Source organism: Eschrichtius robustus, chromosome 9 (assembly GCF_028021215.1).
Source record: "Eschrichtius robustus isolate mEscRob2 chromosome 9, mEscRob2.pri, whole genome shotgun sequence".
In the NCBI taxonomy this organism is placed as follows: Eukaryota; Metazoa; Chordata; class Mammalia; order Artiodactyla; family Eschrichtiidae; genus Eschrichtius; species Eschrichtius robustus.
Window position 1 is genome coordinate 31,637,286 of NC_090832.1, and position 16,509 is coordinate 31,653,794.

General features: G+C 39.2%; 1 protein-coding gene across 2 annotated transcripts in view; it reads right to left on the reverse strand.

Moving 5' to 3' along the window:
• ENPP3 (ectonucleotide pyrophosphatase/phosphodiesterase 3) overlaps positions 1–16,509 on the reverse strand; it is an 89,460-nt gene that overhangs the window by 58,254 nt on the left and 14,697 nt on the right. The window contains exons 2-5 of one of the 2 annotated variants that reach the window (XM_068550797.1): positions 9,964–10,104; positions 6,767–6,842; positions 2,668–2,805; positions 774–899 (exon numbers count right to left, since the gene is read on the reverse strand). In XM_068550797.1, coding sequence (XP_068406898.1) covers positions 774–899; positions 2,668–2,805; positions 6,767–6,842; positions 9,964–10,104 — 481 coding nt within the window. The remainder of the gene's footprint in view (positions 1–773; positions 900–2,667; positions 2,806–6,766; positions 6,843–9,963; positions 10,105–16,509) is intronic. The other variant, XM_068550798.1, reaches the window with a different exon arrangement.

A 16,509-nucleotide genomic window follows, 5' to 3' on the forward strand; every position in this document is an offset into this window, starting at 1 on the left:
TTCATCTGTTAGTGTAAAACTTATTTTTTACTGAGGGACTATATTTAATAATGTTTCTACTATAACATTTTCCTCTTATTTAAAAAAAATCAAAATTCACCTTAATCTCTTTTTTTGTCTAAAAATATTACACACGTAAGTTAGTTAGCTCTACTGGGTGTGGTGTTAGGAAAAAGGGGTTGATAGCTTGAAGCAATCTTGTTGCTATGTGTATATGTATGTTTTTCCTAAGTCTCATCAGATGTGCAGAGGGATTGGTGATTTTTTTAAAAATCTACATCACTTATAAAGTGGTAAAGCAGGTGAAATCAGGCGTTGAATAATCTGGATTCTAACCTTGGCTCTCTGCATTACCTCCCTGCTAGTCCTAAATCAGTCATTAAACCACTGAGGACATAGTTGTTTCAACAATCACATTGCTTTAACTACCTGCTATTCAGGCCAGAGGATCTCTTCTGCGATGTTTTAACTTTAGGATCTGCCGTCCAGTGTCTCAGACCACAAGAATGTCTAGCATAGTCATTGGACTGAAAAAGACCTTGTTTTACAGAACATGTGGAATGTTAACTTTTCTCTTCTCTTCTATAATATCTTTGCTATGAGCTCCCTTCCTCTATCGTGCACAAAACCCATTTCTTCCCACAGTAAACACATTGGGTCTTTTCTTCCACATACAGTGGCTAAAAATTCTTTGACTTGTTTTAATGTTTGCAGCCTAGGCCAGCTCTAGGGTCACTGAACTCACAGAGGCAAATGGGTCAACACCTGCTTACCTTGGCAAACACTCTTATAGTCAGCACAGCAGTCTTTCTTCTGTAAACAGTCATCTGAACAAGAGCAAAAGCTGGATTCCAGTCTGGTCTCCCCACAACGAAATTTATTGCACGTCCATATTCGAGCTGGAAAATTACACAATTCGGTTTTGAGCATACAACTTAATTTAAGCATCCAATAACAAAAAATACAAATTCCATGCATTTCTTCTTGTATTATCCTATGGTCAAATTCTTGGTTTATCTGCATTCATAAATGAAAATTCATAATACGAATAAGGGGCAATCCACCACTTTTCTTCGTTTGGCATGGGTGGCAGAGAGAAATGTAGCTTTAGAAGCTGCAGCTCTGGTCTACCTATCAGGTACACCTCTGAGTTTGGAGAAACTCTGAACACCTGTCCTATTCCCACCCAAGGGTAGGAACTTCCAATGGTAAAGAACTACTAACCTTGAGTGACTGTTGCCACCCAAGAGCAGCCTGCCCAGCCTTATCTAAGGGCAGACAAGGAAGTGGCAGTGACAACAGAAGTAACAGGAACATGGTCAGGTCTGTAAGAATGTAGGCGGGCAGGGTACCTCCCAGCTGAGAGTGAAAGAAAGGTAGATCAGCTCCCCACCATGCCTCTGATATTTTCCCAGGCTAGGCACTTAATGTGAGATCAGTTTCAATAAATCCCAGTGCTAACAACAGCAAGAGGCTGGACCGAGACTGCTTCCTAGGGCCACCTGCCAGGAAACAGTGACTAAAATCAACATCAGCCCCTGTGCTCAGACAAATGCATTGGCTAGGTGACAGCTGTGTGTTTCAGTCATGCACAGAGTTCTTCATTCTTAATTATATGTTATGTACTTAGAAAGAAAAGAGTTCTGGAGATGAATTAAAAGGAGTACAGATCTTATCCATACTAGGCTATACCCTCCTTCTTGCCCTTTTCAGAGAGCATAATGTAAGGAGCTGTACTGTCCTAATCTTCTCTCCTCGAACCACTAGACACCTCCCCCCACCACCTCCTTGATTTCTTAGAAAATTAAATATTGCAAACTGTCTCTTCCGCCTCAAGAACAGTGTTTCCCAAGTTGTGTTCTGTGGACCACTGGCATCAGAATCGCTAAGAATCACCAGCTTTCCAGTGGGGTCTTATGCATCCTGAAATTTGAGAACCACTAAAAATGAAACTAAATAAGATGATAAGCCATGAGAAAACTCCCTTGAAACTTGTGTAATTTGACAACATTTCATCTACTGGAGACTGTTTTTCCTCAACCTCAACTAAATAAAGTGTGGATTCTATCTTTAGTACTGAAAGGGGGGTCAGGATAATACTAGATCCTGAATACAAGGCGTAATGGGCTGAATTGTGTCCCTCCCCTAAAATGTTGAAGTCTTAACCCCCCATGACTGTGAATGTGACCTTATTTAGAAAAGGATTTTGCAGATAATCAAGTTAAAATCAGGTCATTAGAGTGGACCCCAATCCAGTATGACTGGTATTCTTCTTACAACAAGAGGAAATTCAGACGTGGACACACCCAGAGGGAAGACTGTGAGGACACGGGGAGAAGGCCATCTGAAGACGAAGGCAGAGCTTTGAGTTATGTCTGCCACAAGTGGAGGAACACGCAAGATGGCTGGCGACCCGCCAAAAGCTAGGAGAGAAGCATGGAACAGATTCTCCGTCACAGCCTCAGAAGGAACCAACCCTGCCAAACCTAGATCTTGGACTTCTAGTTTCCAGAACTGTGAGAAAATGAATTTCTGTTGTTTAAGCCACCCAGTTCGTGGGACTTTGTTATGGCAGCCTGAGCAAACTAATACACAAGGTGAGCATTTGCACATGCATTAACGATAGCACAACCAACATGCTAGTAAACTTGCTCTCAGGATTCGTACTTGATTTCACACAGGTGTCTTCAAAGTCCCAGCAGCAGTCGCCTCGGCCTTTACATCCCACGTCACACCGGCAGCCCTCTAGTCCTCTATGTGAAGCATCAAAGCATTTTTTCCTGCAGCTTTCCTGCAGAAAGAATTCTGCAGAAACAATAAGGAAATCTGTGCTTAGAAGTTATCCGAAGTCTCATAGCTTGATGGTGCAAGCACAAGAAGTACCCAGCACAGACTAGGACGGACAATTAGATAATTTTTATTGCACTGTATGACTCATCAGTGCAAAGTGATAAATAATGAGTAATACATAATGAGTGATTTTTCCCCAGGACTCCAGAGAGGTCCCAGACTCAGAGACACCAGGCGCCATAAGGAGAGGGTAGGAGGGACAAGCAGAGGCTAAATGTAGTGGAATTGGTTGAAAGTCTGGATATGAAGCAGCAGCTACCCACCCCACCTCCCACTTCAGAATAGAAGGCTCAAAATTTGGAAGAAATTGGGAGGAGTTGCTTTCATCACAGAGACGGCAGACATGGAGGATGGCCATAATGAGAAAAAAAGATGAACAAGTCTTACTCTTAAATGTGAACAGATGACTACCAGACCTTTGAGGATAGCATCCAACATGAAAGACCAAAACAAACAAGAAAAAAAGAAAAACTTTTGAAGAGGAAATAATGCAAGGAGCAGAAGAGTTAAACACACACACGCTCACGCACACACAAACACACAACTGATACTGAGATGCTCAGAAAAGAAATCGCATCCATTAAATAAGAAAGTAAACTATAATTTTAAAAAGGGAAATCACGTTCAGGGTGCTCTTGGAAATAAAAACATGAGAGCAGTAATGGAAAACTCAATAGAGGGGTGTGGTAGGCAGAATTATGGTTTTCAAGAAGATTCCATCCCCTAATCCTCGAGACTGTGAATATACTGCCTTACATGGCAGAGGAACTTTGCAGGTATAATTAAGGCCACTACTTAGTTGACCTTGAAACAGGGAGGTAGTACTGAAAAGTGAAAACAAAGAAAATGGAAAAGATATTATTAAAGAAATCATAATAAAATTTCCCAGAATTGAAGAGTAAACATTATTATGTCAAAGGTGCTCACCAAATTTCACAGCAAAACTCACACCAAGGGATCAATAGGGATAAAGAGATCTGGAAAGCTCCCAGAGATAGATCAGGAGAAATGTATACAGGATCACAAGTCAGAATGATATCAAATTTCCTAAAAGCAACTCTGGGACAGGGCATAGGTCAAATGGCATGTTGGATACACGTCAAAGAGCACTATGTATTAAGTAGATAGGTGCATTAACAGTAAGGGCATGCATGGCAATTAGATAGCTACAAAGTCCAGTGAGAAAGTAAGGGGAAAAGTTTATATGCCATTTACATAAAAGGTCTTTACATTTTTACATTCACCTTCCTCCTTTGAAACATTTTCCGCACTTGAATTTCAGGGCAAAACAATCACCTGGCTTTCCTCCCACACTCCTGGCCCTCCTTCCTAGTCTTCTGTGTTCTCCCCCCTTCATCTTCCAATCCTTTAAGGTTGGCATACCCTGGTCACATTGCTTTAAATCCCACGTATGATGCTGGTAACCACCATGTTGCATGTCCAGCCAGAACTTCCCCCAAAAGCCAGCCTTATATATCCAACTGCTTTTTGACTTTTCTACTTGGACATCTAGTAGGTATTTCAAATTTAACATATCCAAAACTGAGTTCCTGATTATTCTTCCCAAACCAGCTCCTTCTATAGCCTTCCCCATCTGAATTATGGAAATGCCATATTTTCAGATGTTCCTGCTGAAAATCTTGAGGTCATTCTTGACTCCTCTGTTTCTCACTCCATATCCAATCTGTTGATAAAATCTATCTACTACATCGAAAGATCTCCAGAATCCAAGTACTTCTCATCAGTTACAATGCTACCACCCTGGTCCAAGACATATGGCTTGTCTATATTATTGCAATAATTTTCTAATTGGTCTCTCTATTTCTCCTGGTTTCACTCTGCCATTTATTCATAACACAGCAGCCTGAGCGATCATATTGAAAAGCAAACCACAGCATGTCATGTCATTCCTCTGCTCAAAACCTCCAATCACTCCCCATCACACTCAGAATGAAAGCCAAAGGACCTATTTTGACCTACCAACTCCTCTGTGATCAACTCCTCTTTGGTTGATCTAATTTTATGACTACCCTTCCTCTGGTCCTCTTAGCTCTAGCTCACTGATCTCCTGTTATTCTTTAAATAGAACATGCCAGGCAAGCTCTTGCCTTAGGCCTTTGCACTTGCTATTTTCTCTTGCCTGGAATGTTCTTTTCCAAAATATCCTTGTTTCTTCCTCACTTCCTTTAGCTCTTTACTCAAAAGTTATTACACACACCCCACCCACCCTGACTCAATATTTCATGTTCCCCTTTTCAGTTTTACTTATTCCTTAGCACTTTCCCTATCATATTATATATATATATTGCTCAATTTTAATTATCTGTCTTCCATGCTAGAATGTAAACTCTTTGAAGGATTTTTGTCTGTTTCCTTTATCACTATATCCCCAGTAATTAGAATAGTGCCTAGCACAGAGTCAGTGCTCAATTGTTGAAGAACAGGTAAAAAGGATGTGCACATAAAATGAGAAATTTATCACTCAAACTAGAAAAACTAGTTTAAAAACTCACACTAGAAAAAATATATATTGCCTATGAAAAGTAGGTTAATTGGAGCAGAGAATGGTGAAGATGATCAAGGGTTGGGGTTTAGAAAACAGTTGTGGTGGAGGAATGAGGGGGTAACTATGTTAGGATGCTGGCAAAAAGAGGCTAGCGTTAAACACCCATCCACTGGGTGGGAGGGAGAGGAGAGTGATGCCACACAAGCCCTGACAGACTGAAATGAAAGGAAGAGAATAAGGAACAATGACTGGGGAGCCAGTCAGTAGCTGTACTAATGTAAGGAAGGGAGGGAAAGAGCTGGAATAATTGGAGATTTTGCTCAGAGATTATGATATGCCTTTTGCAATTAATTTATGTGATTTGTGGGATGAAATAACCAAGAAATGATGCCCACCTGTGCACACTAACATCAGAATAATACCACCAAAATGACCTGCCAACCTTTGCTAGATCTAGGACTGGTACTGCAGCTCAGAAACACAACAGCCAAGCGACCAAGAAAAGACAGTAATTTTCCAGCCAATGCCCATCTTTTCAGTGCCACTGTGTTCCCATGTTACAGCAGGGGTACTGAGTGTTTGTAAATTACTAAGTGAAAACATAATTGGAAAATTGCCAGTTAACCTCACCAAGAGTCTTCTAATGGAGAAGACTTTCCCCATTGGAGTCAAATTAGAAGTTAATCAACCAGATAAAAAAGGAGAATAAATTATCTAACACTTGACCTCATACTTTCCCTTAGTAAAAGTGTCAAAACAATACATAGTAAGATTATAGAAAGTGCTTTTTATTGAATCGCTTGCAAACGGTTTATTTACTGTTCATACTGATGCGATATGGCAAAAGGGATGTGAGGTGTTTTGATACTTTGAGCCACGGATCTCCTATTTTTTTCTTTGCTTCTTATGAGGAAAAAAATGTGAAGCTTTTATTGTGCACTACATTTCAAGAAAGTGGCACTGCCTAACCAAGAAATGGTGAGATTTCTGGGATGGGGTAATACTAACGTGATATCAAGGTACAAAAGTGGTGGTAGGAAGTCATGGGAGTGAAGCAGCTAAGACTTTCGAAGCCAAGTTTATCATAGGGTATTAATGATTAGAGTAGGAGCTGGGAGAGAAGGAATCTTTGATTCAGTTACCAAAGTCCTCTATGAAGGTGAGGAAAAGGGGGAAATACTGGAATGATATGAATCTCAAAGAAGCAGGGAGATGAGGTCAAAGAGGAAGGTCCAGAAGCGGCAGTGGAGAGGGATAACCACAGAGGTGGGCTCCTGATAAGTGGGGCGTGGGAGAAAGGGGAGCCTAGCCTAGCCTAGCCTAGAAAGGAGGCGAGTCCAGGTTATAACAGGGAAGGTGAGGAGAAGGAAGAAAGAAGGAAAGTTTCTGAGACAATGCTGAGGGGAGTACCTTGCTCTTCTTGCTGCCTGAGTCCAGCTACCAGGCCTAACGCAAGTGACACAGCCACCAACAAAGTGAGAAGAACCTATTACCAAAAAAATGTGACTTTTATTACCATTTTGTTAAAATATACAAAGACCCAGATAACCGCCCTCCCTTGGTGATTGTTAAGGGAGCACAGCCTGCTAGCTTTTCGTGTTACCAGACCCAACAATGATAAGGGGACAGAATTTTATTTAACGCCTGATTATTTTCAGGCATTAAGTAAGAAAGGTTTGGGAAGAATGTTAAAATACTATTTATTACAGATCTTCAAATTCAAATACATTAGTCCTAGTTAGTTTAACCCCAAATTGAGTTAAAGTACAAATGAAACCAAGGGGCCATTTACCTTTGCCCATTTTCCTTTCTTAACTAGATACATGTCTGGAGATCATTTATTTAAAAGCATTCCAAAACTGTGAAATCGTTAACGACCTCATTCCCAGGAAGCAGGGTATTTTTCTCCCACTCTGACCATCAGAGAATAATGAGAATATTTAACATATAAAAATATAATGTCCAAATAATTAACTAGCAAATTATCTGCTTTGATCTGCAGTGCAAACAGATGTTTTAGGGTAACCGGGAAGTCACGTGATCAAAGATTGTGTATGTCATTCATTATCACTCCTACTGACAAAGCTCTTCAGTGTAATGGACCTTATACTATGACTGAAATTAAACTGTGATACAAATTAAAGAGAATTCTTCCCACTGACCTCTTTCCCTATCCATTAAGTCCAATGATAAGCATACTGGATGATAGAGCTTAAATAATATGTATCACCATAAAGAATACAAATGCAACAGGTACACAGTTTACTTAAAGTATTTTACAATACAAATAAACTTTGTTATGTTTCTTTTTTAAAAATCACTTTTATAAAAGAAAAAAAACCAACATCAAAATTTGCTTAGATAATAAAAACCCTACATAAACTATAGATTTTGTCTGTTTTTCTTCTGAAAATCAACTGAAAATTAACATACCTAATTTTTACAATAGAAGAGAATTCAGTGATTGGGAAAATATGGTTAAAATACTGTGAAAACAATTTTTATATGAAGACTCAAAATTAGCCCAAGGGTCAGTGACCTTCCAGCAGGTATTCATTCAGTGGAGAGGATGGAGAGGGAAAAGTAAACATAAACAGTTATTAAATAACATCATTAGCACTTTTTCCCTTATTATGATGCTCAAGAGCCACAGGTGACTAAGGCTACTAATGCTACAAAGCAACAAAGCACTGGGAAACTTTCCTATGGTAAACCTCATATGTCATAGATTTACATTTCGGCTATATCTCAGTTTACATCTTATTTTTGGTCCTTTGGCCATTCAAACTTGCTGGGAAAAGCAGAAAACATCTAGCTGTCCTTAGGATGCTTTAAAACTTTGTAATGTTAAATTTTCATGTCTATTTCCTAATGATTTTGTACTTGTTCCATATATTTATGACTTGCTCTCTGCATTATTCTGTAATCTCCTCAAGGGTAAAAAGGTTCATTTTTAATCTTGTATAATCATTGACTCTAAGTATGTAATTCTGAATAAGCTTCTTGATATTAAGGTGCAAATATATCTTAAACTATCTTATGCTATCTACAAAGTGGAGAGGGGAGTGCTTTGGACTCCAGAAATCACTGAGAAACCAACATTTGGCTTTAGCTTGGCTGAAAAAAGAATGCTAGAAACACAATAGATACATAAAAAAATTTTAAATAAAACTTTTACTAAAATTTAGAAAAAATAGGGTAGCTTTGAAGCTATGATTTTAAACTATTGAGCTTCTGTTTACGTGTACTAACAACCCACTAAAAGGATACAACGAAGGGAAATAAACGATGAACAAACTTTGCTCCCCAGGAGTTGATAATTCCCTGAATAAATAAGGTGGGATAAATATAGTAAATGGCATAAGAGCTAAAAAAGAATGCCAAAGTTCCCAGAATAATGAATAAATAGAATATCTTGAGCGTTTCCTTTGTTATAGTCACTGAGCTCAATACTTATACACACTGTTTCATTTACTCCTCCAAACAATGCTTGCGTGACAGAGAGAATGGCAATGACATTAAGAAAAGTAGGGAATTTAGGAGAAAACTGCAGTGGTATAGGTGTGAGAAAACTATGCAAATGGTTTTGGCTACAAGGAAGGTGCTGGATGACGAGCCAGCAAGCAGGCACTTGAAATGGTGTGATAGAAACTCAGCAAGAGGTCAGAACTAGTGGCTGACTTGGAATTCTTGGTGGAGAATATGCTCTTAAAACCATTAAAAAAGGTGAGATTTCCTAAAGAAAAGATCTTTAGTTAGGGTTTGGTGAAATGCATAATGAGAAGAAAGATAAATCAGCCAATAAAGCAGATAAGGAGAAAAGTGATAAAAATGGGAATGTCAATGCCATCATGAAAGTAAGGGGAGAGAAGAATTCGAAATGAGAAATTACTCCACAATATCTGTGTATTATTGTTAGGAGACTCAACAGGAGAAGGACAGGGGAGAAGGGCTGACTTTTGAGGAGGTGACTTGAGTACAGTAAAAACAAAGCTAGAGAACAAAACATGGTTGGGTGGTGAGAAAATTGAGACAATGGCTAGAGCTGAAAGTTTGATTGTAAAAGGAAAAGAGACTATAATAAAGTCAAGGAAAGTTTTTTATTTTTGTTTTTGTTTTGTTATTGTTGTTGTTGTTTTAGGACAGGGAAGATCTTACCATATAAGGGAACAAGAAAGAGAAAATAGGAAAAAGAGATCATCTCTAGGAGTGAAGTAAAATAGGATAAAATCAAGAGTCCAACAAAGAATATAAGACACGGTGATTTTAATTCCTCACTCTCTTGTCTTAAAATATTCATGCAAAAAAATTTAAAAAGGTGACTTGGGAGATAAATATAATTATAATCATGGTAAAATCAGTGCTGCTAAGTGTTCTGCCACAGATCCCAACCTTTTAGATTGATCAAATATTAATTTGTTGTTACTCAAATTTCTTATTTGCAAAATGTGATTCACTTTGCTTTAGAGTTGTCATAAGGGATAAAACTAAACACAATTACTTAAAACTTTACATTTAAATAGCAACACAAACAAATACAATCGGGAAGTCATACCCCTACCATTTGTTGCAAAGCTACAGAGACGAAAATGTTAAAATGTACTTACAATACAAATTATTTTGTATTTCTTAGCAGTGTTTCTCATAACAGGTTCTTCCGTTGATAAACTCAGCGTAGAATCCATTGTTCTGTTAGCTGTATAAACCTGTTCTACCAGAAAATGGTAGAACTCCTTCCTTTTTCTAGTCTGGCAAAGAGAAACTATTAATTACGTGGCTGTGACTGACTTTTAAATGTTTGGGAAGAGCACAGCTCTTTAGTGATTGGGCAATCAAGAGAGAGGGAAAAAGTAACAATAGTGTTGAGAGATGAAAGTTCATTTCTAGTACACTGTTGACAACTGTTCTTTCTCTCCTTATAGTTTCTACTAAATACTAATCAAAATATATGTAACAAGAATAATACAATAATCAAATTTTAATACAATGATCATTGATTTTCTTTAAAAATAAACCAAAACACCTTGTTACCAAAATTCTAGAAAGTTTCTACATTTATATAAACTTCCTGTCACTGTTGAAAACTAACATATTAACCATGTGCTTTAACCATATAAAAACTCCAACTCTGCTAAATCTGTATAAAGTATTAATCATGTGATAATTATGACTTGCATTTTAGAGCATTCACAATCTGACATGTTTTCACATGCATTAACTCATGTCAAACATAACAGAATCCTTTACAAACATTGTATCCCTATTTTGTAAGATGAGTAAGGTAAGGCTCTGATTATTTAAATTATGTGACTTACTTGTCCCAAGTCACATTTACTAGATGCCAGAAGTGGAACTGGAACCCAAGTCTTCTATAGCCCCAAATCCAAGGTAATTTTCACTGACCAATTAAACGTGATCCTTTCTTATTTACATAGACGAGAATGGTCTCATGATACATATATTTCATGCTGAGAGGGGGTTACTGATTTCTGATGAAAGAAGCTAAATTAGTAGCAGTGTGGCCAAAGAGAGTTCTAATAAATGGTGGGTTTTACACATTTCTATTTTAAATGGCCCTAAGGCAATAATTCTCAAAGTGTGATTCCATGGAACTGATAAATGAAATATTTTCTGCCATGTCAGTAAACAAAGGGTGTCACAGTCATCAACGATTGCAACCCTTCAGCATGAGCCGGTGAGCCCTGAGGAATCCCAGGGCTGAAAAGAGTATCTGCCTTCTAGCAGCCATCAGACTGCAGCCACTTCCTGCGGTGAGCCCTGAGGAAACTCAGGATATGAAAACACAGGATACTGGCCCCCAGATAGCTGAGGTGCATATCAAAGGAATGATTTCAGTGAGCCCAGACTCTTGCATCTTCCCATACATAGAAAAACGCTAAATTCCTTAACTTGAGATATCTGGTTTTCTTTAATTAACAGTAATTTTTTGACGTTCAGACTACATGCCCTTTGTTACAAAACTTCTATATAAACTGGCTCCCTGCCTTGCCTCTTCGGAGCAGTTTGTCAGAAGCATCTGAAACGCCGTCTCCCAGGCCGCAGTCCTCATTTTGCCCCAAATAAAACTTAACTCACAACTCTCACGTTGTACATTTTTTTTAAGTCAACAGAACATTAGTCCTATGATAACCTCCTTTATTTAATCAGATAAAGCTTGAAAACTCTCTTTTAGTGTAAAGGTTATAAAAATCCTGTAGACTGCAGTACATTCTTTGGAAACCACTATTCAAATTATTCCAACCCTAAAGACCGTGAAAAGAAATAGGAAATGAATCTATCCTAATATACAATGACATAAATATTAAGAATATTTCTGAAAATTGTAGCTAAATCCCTTTTTCTGTTATTGAAGTGCACTCCCTTCATGAAAAAAATCTGCAGCATAAAAGCCATGTTTCCTTTCGTGGCTTTGAGGATTTGTGCTATTCTTTCCCATCACTTTCTCCATCCACTATGCCCCCCACTTCACCAATTCCACCTACAGATCTACTAGTGGAAGCATCTGCATTTGTTGCGGTAACAGAAGGAATTAAGTTTTAGAGAAAATCTAATTCACGGTCTTGCAGACATCTTTCCATGGAACACAATGAACTACCAGTTCTTTAAAAATTCAGAAATGAACAAAAACATATTTGAATACCTTTGGCAAATGGTTCTTTGTACCGGGTAAACTTAGAAGCACCCAAAGTAGTTTTTTAATTTTAAGTTTTTAAATTCTGAAGCCCAGGCTCCACATTGATTGAATTAGAATCTTCTGGACTTTTGACAAAGGCAGCAGTATTTTTAAGTATCCTTCCACGTGATTCTTTTTATGTAGCCAAGATCAATCTGAGGCAGGAGATAGATGGGCTCCAGGCTAGGCATTCACAACTGGCCTCCTGTTTACATTTCATGGGGCAGCAAAAAGTGGGCTTCAGGCCAGACACTTACAAGCAGCCTCCTGTTTGCATTGCCTGAGACAGGAGATAGGTAGGCTCCAGGTTAGGCATTTACAATCAGCCTCCTGTTTACTCTGAAATGGAAGTAACAACAGAAACAGGGTAAATAGCCAGGCTTTGTCTCCTGTGGACACCTTAAGATACCAGTCACAGGAGCTAAACCCTGTTTGAGTAAAGGCTCAAGAGGTAACATATTTCCCCTCCTTGGGGCAAGGGAGACACTACACATGCAAAGAAAGGCTCTTTGGGGGTCAAAAGTCAGGGGATGCCTGGCCATAATGTCCTGCTTTTTTCTTCCCAGATACCTTTGCATTGAAATCCATCTTGGCTGAGGGGTGCGCGTGCACCTAGGGGAGGGTCCTGAGACAAATTAGCCAAGGGGACAAAACAAGATGACTGGCCAGAAGGAAGACAAAGACTGGAAGAACTGACCTATATAAATGGCTTAACCACCTTTTACGGGGCTCCTCCTCATTGGGGGGACGCCCGTACCCTTTCTCTCCTGGTGTGTATCTCTGCCTTGCTTCTGTCTTAACTAAACAAACTGTCTCTCTGTGTGCTCTCCCACTTGTTGTTATGCTGTGTCTCTAATAATAAACTTTGTACCTGTTTTTACAGTTTTTGCCTCCTTGAGAAATGCATTTTTCAATGGGGGCAAGAGCCAGGGAAAATTTGTTTCTAGCCTCTACCCCTTGCTGGTCTAGTGGCTAGGATTCCTGGTTTTCATCCAGGCTACCCAGGTTCAACTCCTAGGCAGGGAACTAAGATCTCTCTTCAAGCCACCACTCACTGCTGCCTCTCTGAAATCAAGTCTAAACACTTGCTTTGAGTCCTGTATGCACTTTTGGATTCTCTTCTGCAAACTTTCACTCTGGATTCTAATCAAAATTGATGATTGTACAGATAAAGCTAGAGGACCCAAGGGACTTGATCATCTGCCCAGATCACCTTGGTGAGCGATCTCTCAGAAACGAGATTCTGCCATGTCTTCAGGCTCCCACTGCAGAGTATTTTGTTGTTATTGTTGTGTTATGACATACTGATTTTATAAAAGATAGATTAAGTCTACATTGCAATTTGCCTCAAAATTAGGAGATTCCTAGGACCTACGGCTTTTGTGTACTCATCTGACTTAAGCCTTCAGTTTTTCTTGGTTTCTGGGTTCTAATTGCCTATTTGCACTTAGGACAATCTATCTAGTCTCCTTGAGTCTGGTTCGCAGTGCTCCTAGCTTTATCTACCTCTCTGTGGTGGTTTGTTTTGTATGTCAACTTGGCTACGTTATCGTAACCAGTTGTTTAATCTCCCACACTGTCAGAACACCCCTCCTCTCTTCTTCCACCCTTGTTCCCCAACCCCCTTCAACCTTGAGAACACAAGAAAACATTAGGTACGGAAGTCAGGAGGCCTCTGATAAAGTCTTATGTCTGTTACAAGTTGATTGACTCGACATTAGATTCTTCATTTTCAAAGTGATCTCAGATTATCTCCATGCTAATAAATGTTGGATATTATAATGGAGAAATATCTTAATCCTTCAGCTCCTGAGGGTAGAGAATCTACCTGGGACATGTACAGGTATGTACAGTAGAGATGTTGGCATTGCCCAGTCTCTAGTCATATTTTCTGCTATAACAATTCCCCTGAGTCCTAAGTTCCAACCTCTTCTGAGTTTTTCAAGTCTTAGAAACTTCTTAACAGTTCTCCTAAACATTGGACACCAGGCAAATGCACAGCTTCTGGGCAATTTAGACTTTGGACTAGACTGCCTGTGTCATCTGAACCTGCGCTTTCTAAGTTACTTGAACCTTGGAAGCCTCACTATTCTTCTTCCCTTCAGTTTTAGAACAATCTCCACCTTCTGGGTTCGGAAAGCTTCACTCTGCATATTCTAATGCTTAGAACACTTGGGCTCTGAAAGGCAGCTATCATTACATCCCCCACCAATCATAAATATTTTTTACATTCTACAAGGTCCCCCTGTCCACAGATTTCGGGGAATTTTCTAAAATCACAGAAAGCCCACTTGTTAATGTCTTGTTAATGTTAGCCTTCCTGGTTCTCCCACTTGAGCTTGAGTGGTAGTTGGACAAGCCAGACTGGGAAAGTTCAGAGAAACTAGATACTCTGTGGGTGGTGGAGGTGAAGTAGATACTAGGCACAGGTCCAGCAGAAAAAGTCCAGGGAGATCTCAAGTAACATAAGAGCAGGGATGCGTGGGCAGGTGGCCAACTTCAAGGAGGGCTTATTACAAAAAAAGGCTAACCAGATAGGTAGGTGATATAGAAAGCACAGATGCTAGCCCTTGGCAAGTGGAGATCCAATATTGGAGCTGAATCTAGACCAAGATGTCCAGGTGGGACTGGTGCTAGCAATGCCAAACCAGGGCCAAGAGGCAGCAGTATATAGGAAGGGACAAGGCAAAATCTCACCATGGACTATAGGACCCTGGCTCTTGGAACTGAAATACTAATAAAGTGCCTGGATTACTAGACATCCAAACAATGATTGATAAAGTAGAATCAATGCTTGTGGACTGATATCAGTATTTTGCATACCTAAGTGTATGAAAGAACACTTTTCAAGATGAAATACATCAAATCTCATTACCAGTCAGCACAGATGAATATTGAAGACAGGTAACAGTAATTTTGAACCTCAATTAAACAAAATGTTATCCCCCAACCCTAGGGGAAAAAAAGCTCTATTATTTTATTTTTAATTTTATCAATAAAAATTTGTGAAATTTGTTTCCTTTTACTATGTAAGTACACACATTTTAAATTTCATACACATACCTACATAGTATCTTTGGTTATGCCTCTTGGCCCACAAAGCTTAAAATATTCACTAACTGACCCTCTGCAGTTTTGGAGGCTGGCACTAATGTACTTAACCAGAGAAACCCACCCCAGCTCATCACTTGAACCATTGATTACTACCTCTGATGATTCAAAAAGTCAGAAACCTGATTTGATGCCTCCAGTTGTGGCAATTGTCTTCTACAGAACAGTCAACTTTTCTAAGGTTGTGTCTGGGGTCTGGAGAACTACTTCTCTTTCTTTGCCTCAAGTGCAGATCTGCCCTACTAGTGTTAGAATTCTAGTGGTCCACTCTTGTTCATTTCAAAACTCAGAAATAATTTTATTTCCAAAAAATGTCCAAGCTTTCCTAGGCTCTTGTTGTTTTTAGTGTTTTCAAGGGAGTGTCATTCACGACACAATTTCTAGGGACATCTCCAGAAGAGACATCCCAAAACCGGAGTCCCGCCATGCTACCTGAGTTCACCAGTGTTTGGGAGAGAGCAGCCCCACAAGTGTCAGTCCATGAAGATAAGGGCTGTGAGTTCACTCCACTTCTTTAAACCCTGACAGGCACTGGGCTATTTCCCCAAAACTTGGAATCCCTCTGGCATTCCAGCTCTGTTGAGACAGGGGCTACATTAGTTTAGGCTTGCCATTTTGTTCCATTTTATCTAGCGCAATGGCTGGCACCTAGAAAACATTCAATGAACATTTGCTGAAATTATTTAATGGTTTCAGAAATGACCTTGGAGGTTTAAGTCATAAATGTCTAGTGAAACAAATTGTTATAAATTATGACAACCTTACAGGTATGTGATCCAAATCTTTCTCTACATCCAGCATTTCAGAAATAGCTATTACCTCAAAGGAAGCCTCACCCATGAAATAATGCCACATTGGGTGCTTTTATTCAATGCAGAGTAACAATAATAACTGAGAACCACCAAGCCCCAGATTTTATACCAGGTGTTAGGAGATGCAAGAATGTTCCAGTCTGGTAGACGACTTCAGTCTGGTAGAAGAAACAGACATGTTAAACCATAATATAATGTGAGATGTGCTATACTAGTAGTATTAATGAAATACCAGGGGAATAGAAGAGGAAATAATCAACTTTTTTCAGGGGATTCAGAAAGGTACCTATATTAGTTTGCTAGGGCTGCCATAACAAGGTACCCCAGACTAGGCGGTGTAAACAGCAGAAATGTATTCTCTCATAATTTTGGAGGCTAGAAGTTTAAGATCAAGTTGTCAGCAGAGTTGCATTTTTCTAAAGCCTCTATCCTTGACTTGCAGATGGTTGTCTTTACACAGTGGTCTCCCTGTGTGTGTACTTCCCTGATGTCTTTGTGTCATAATCTTCTCTTCTCATAAGGACACCAACCATCTT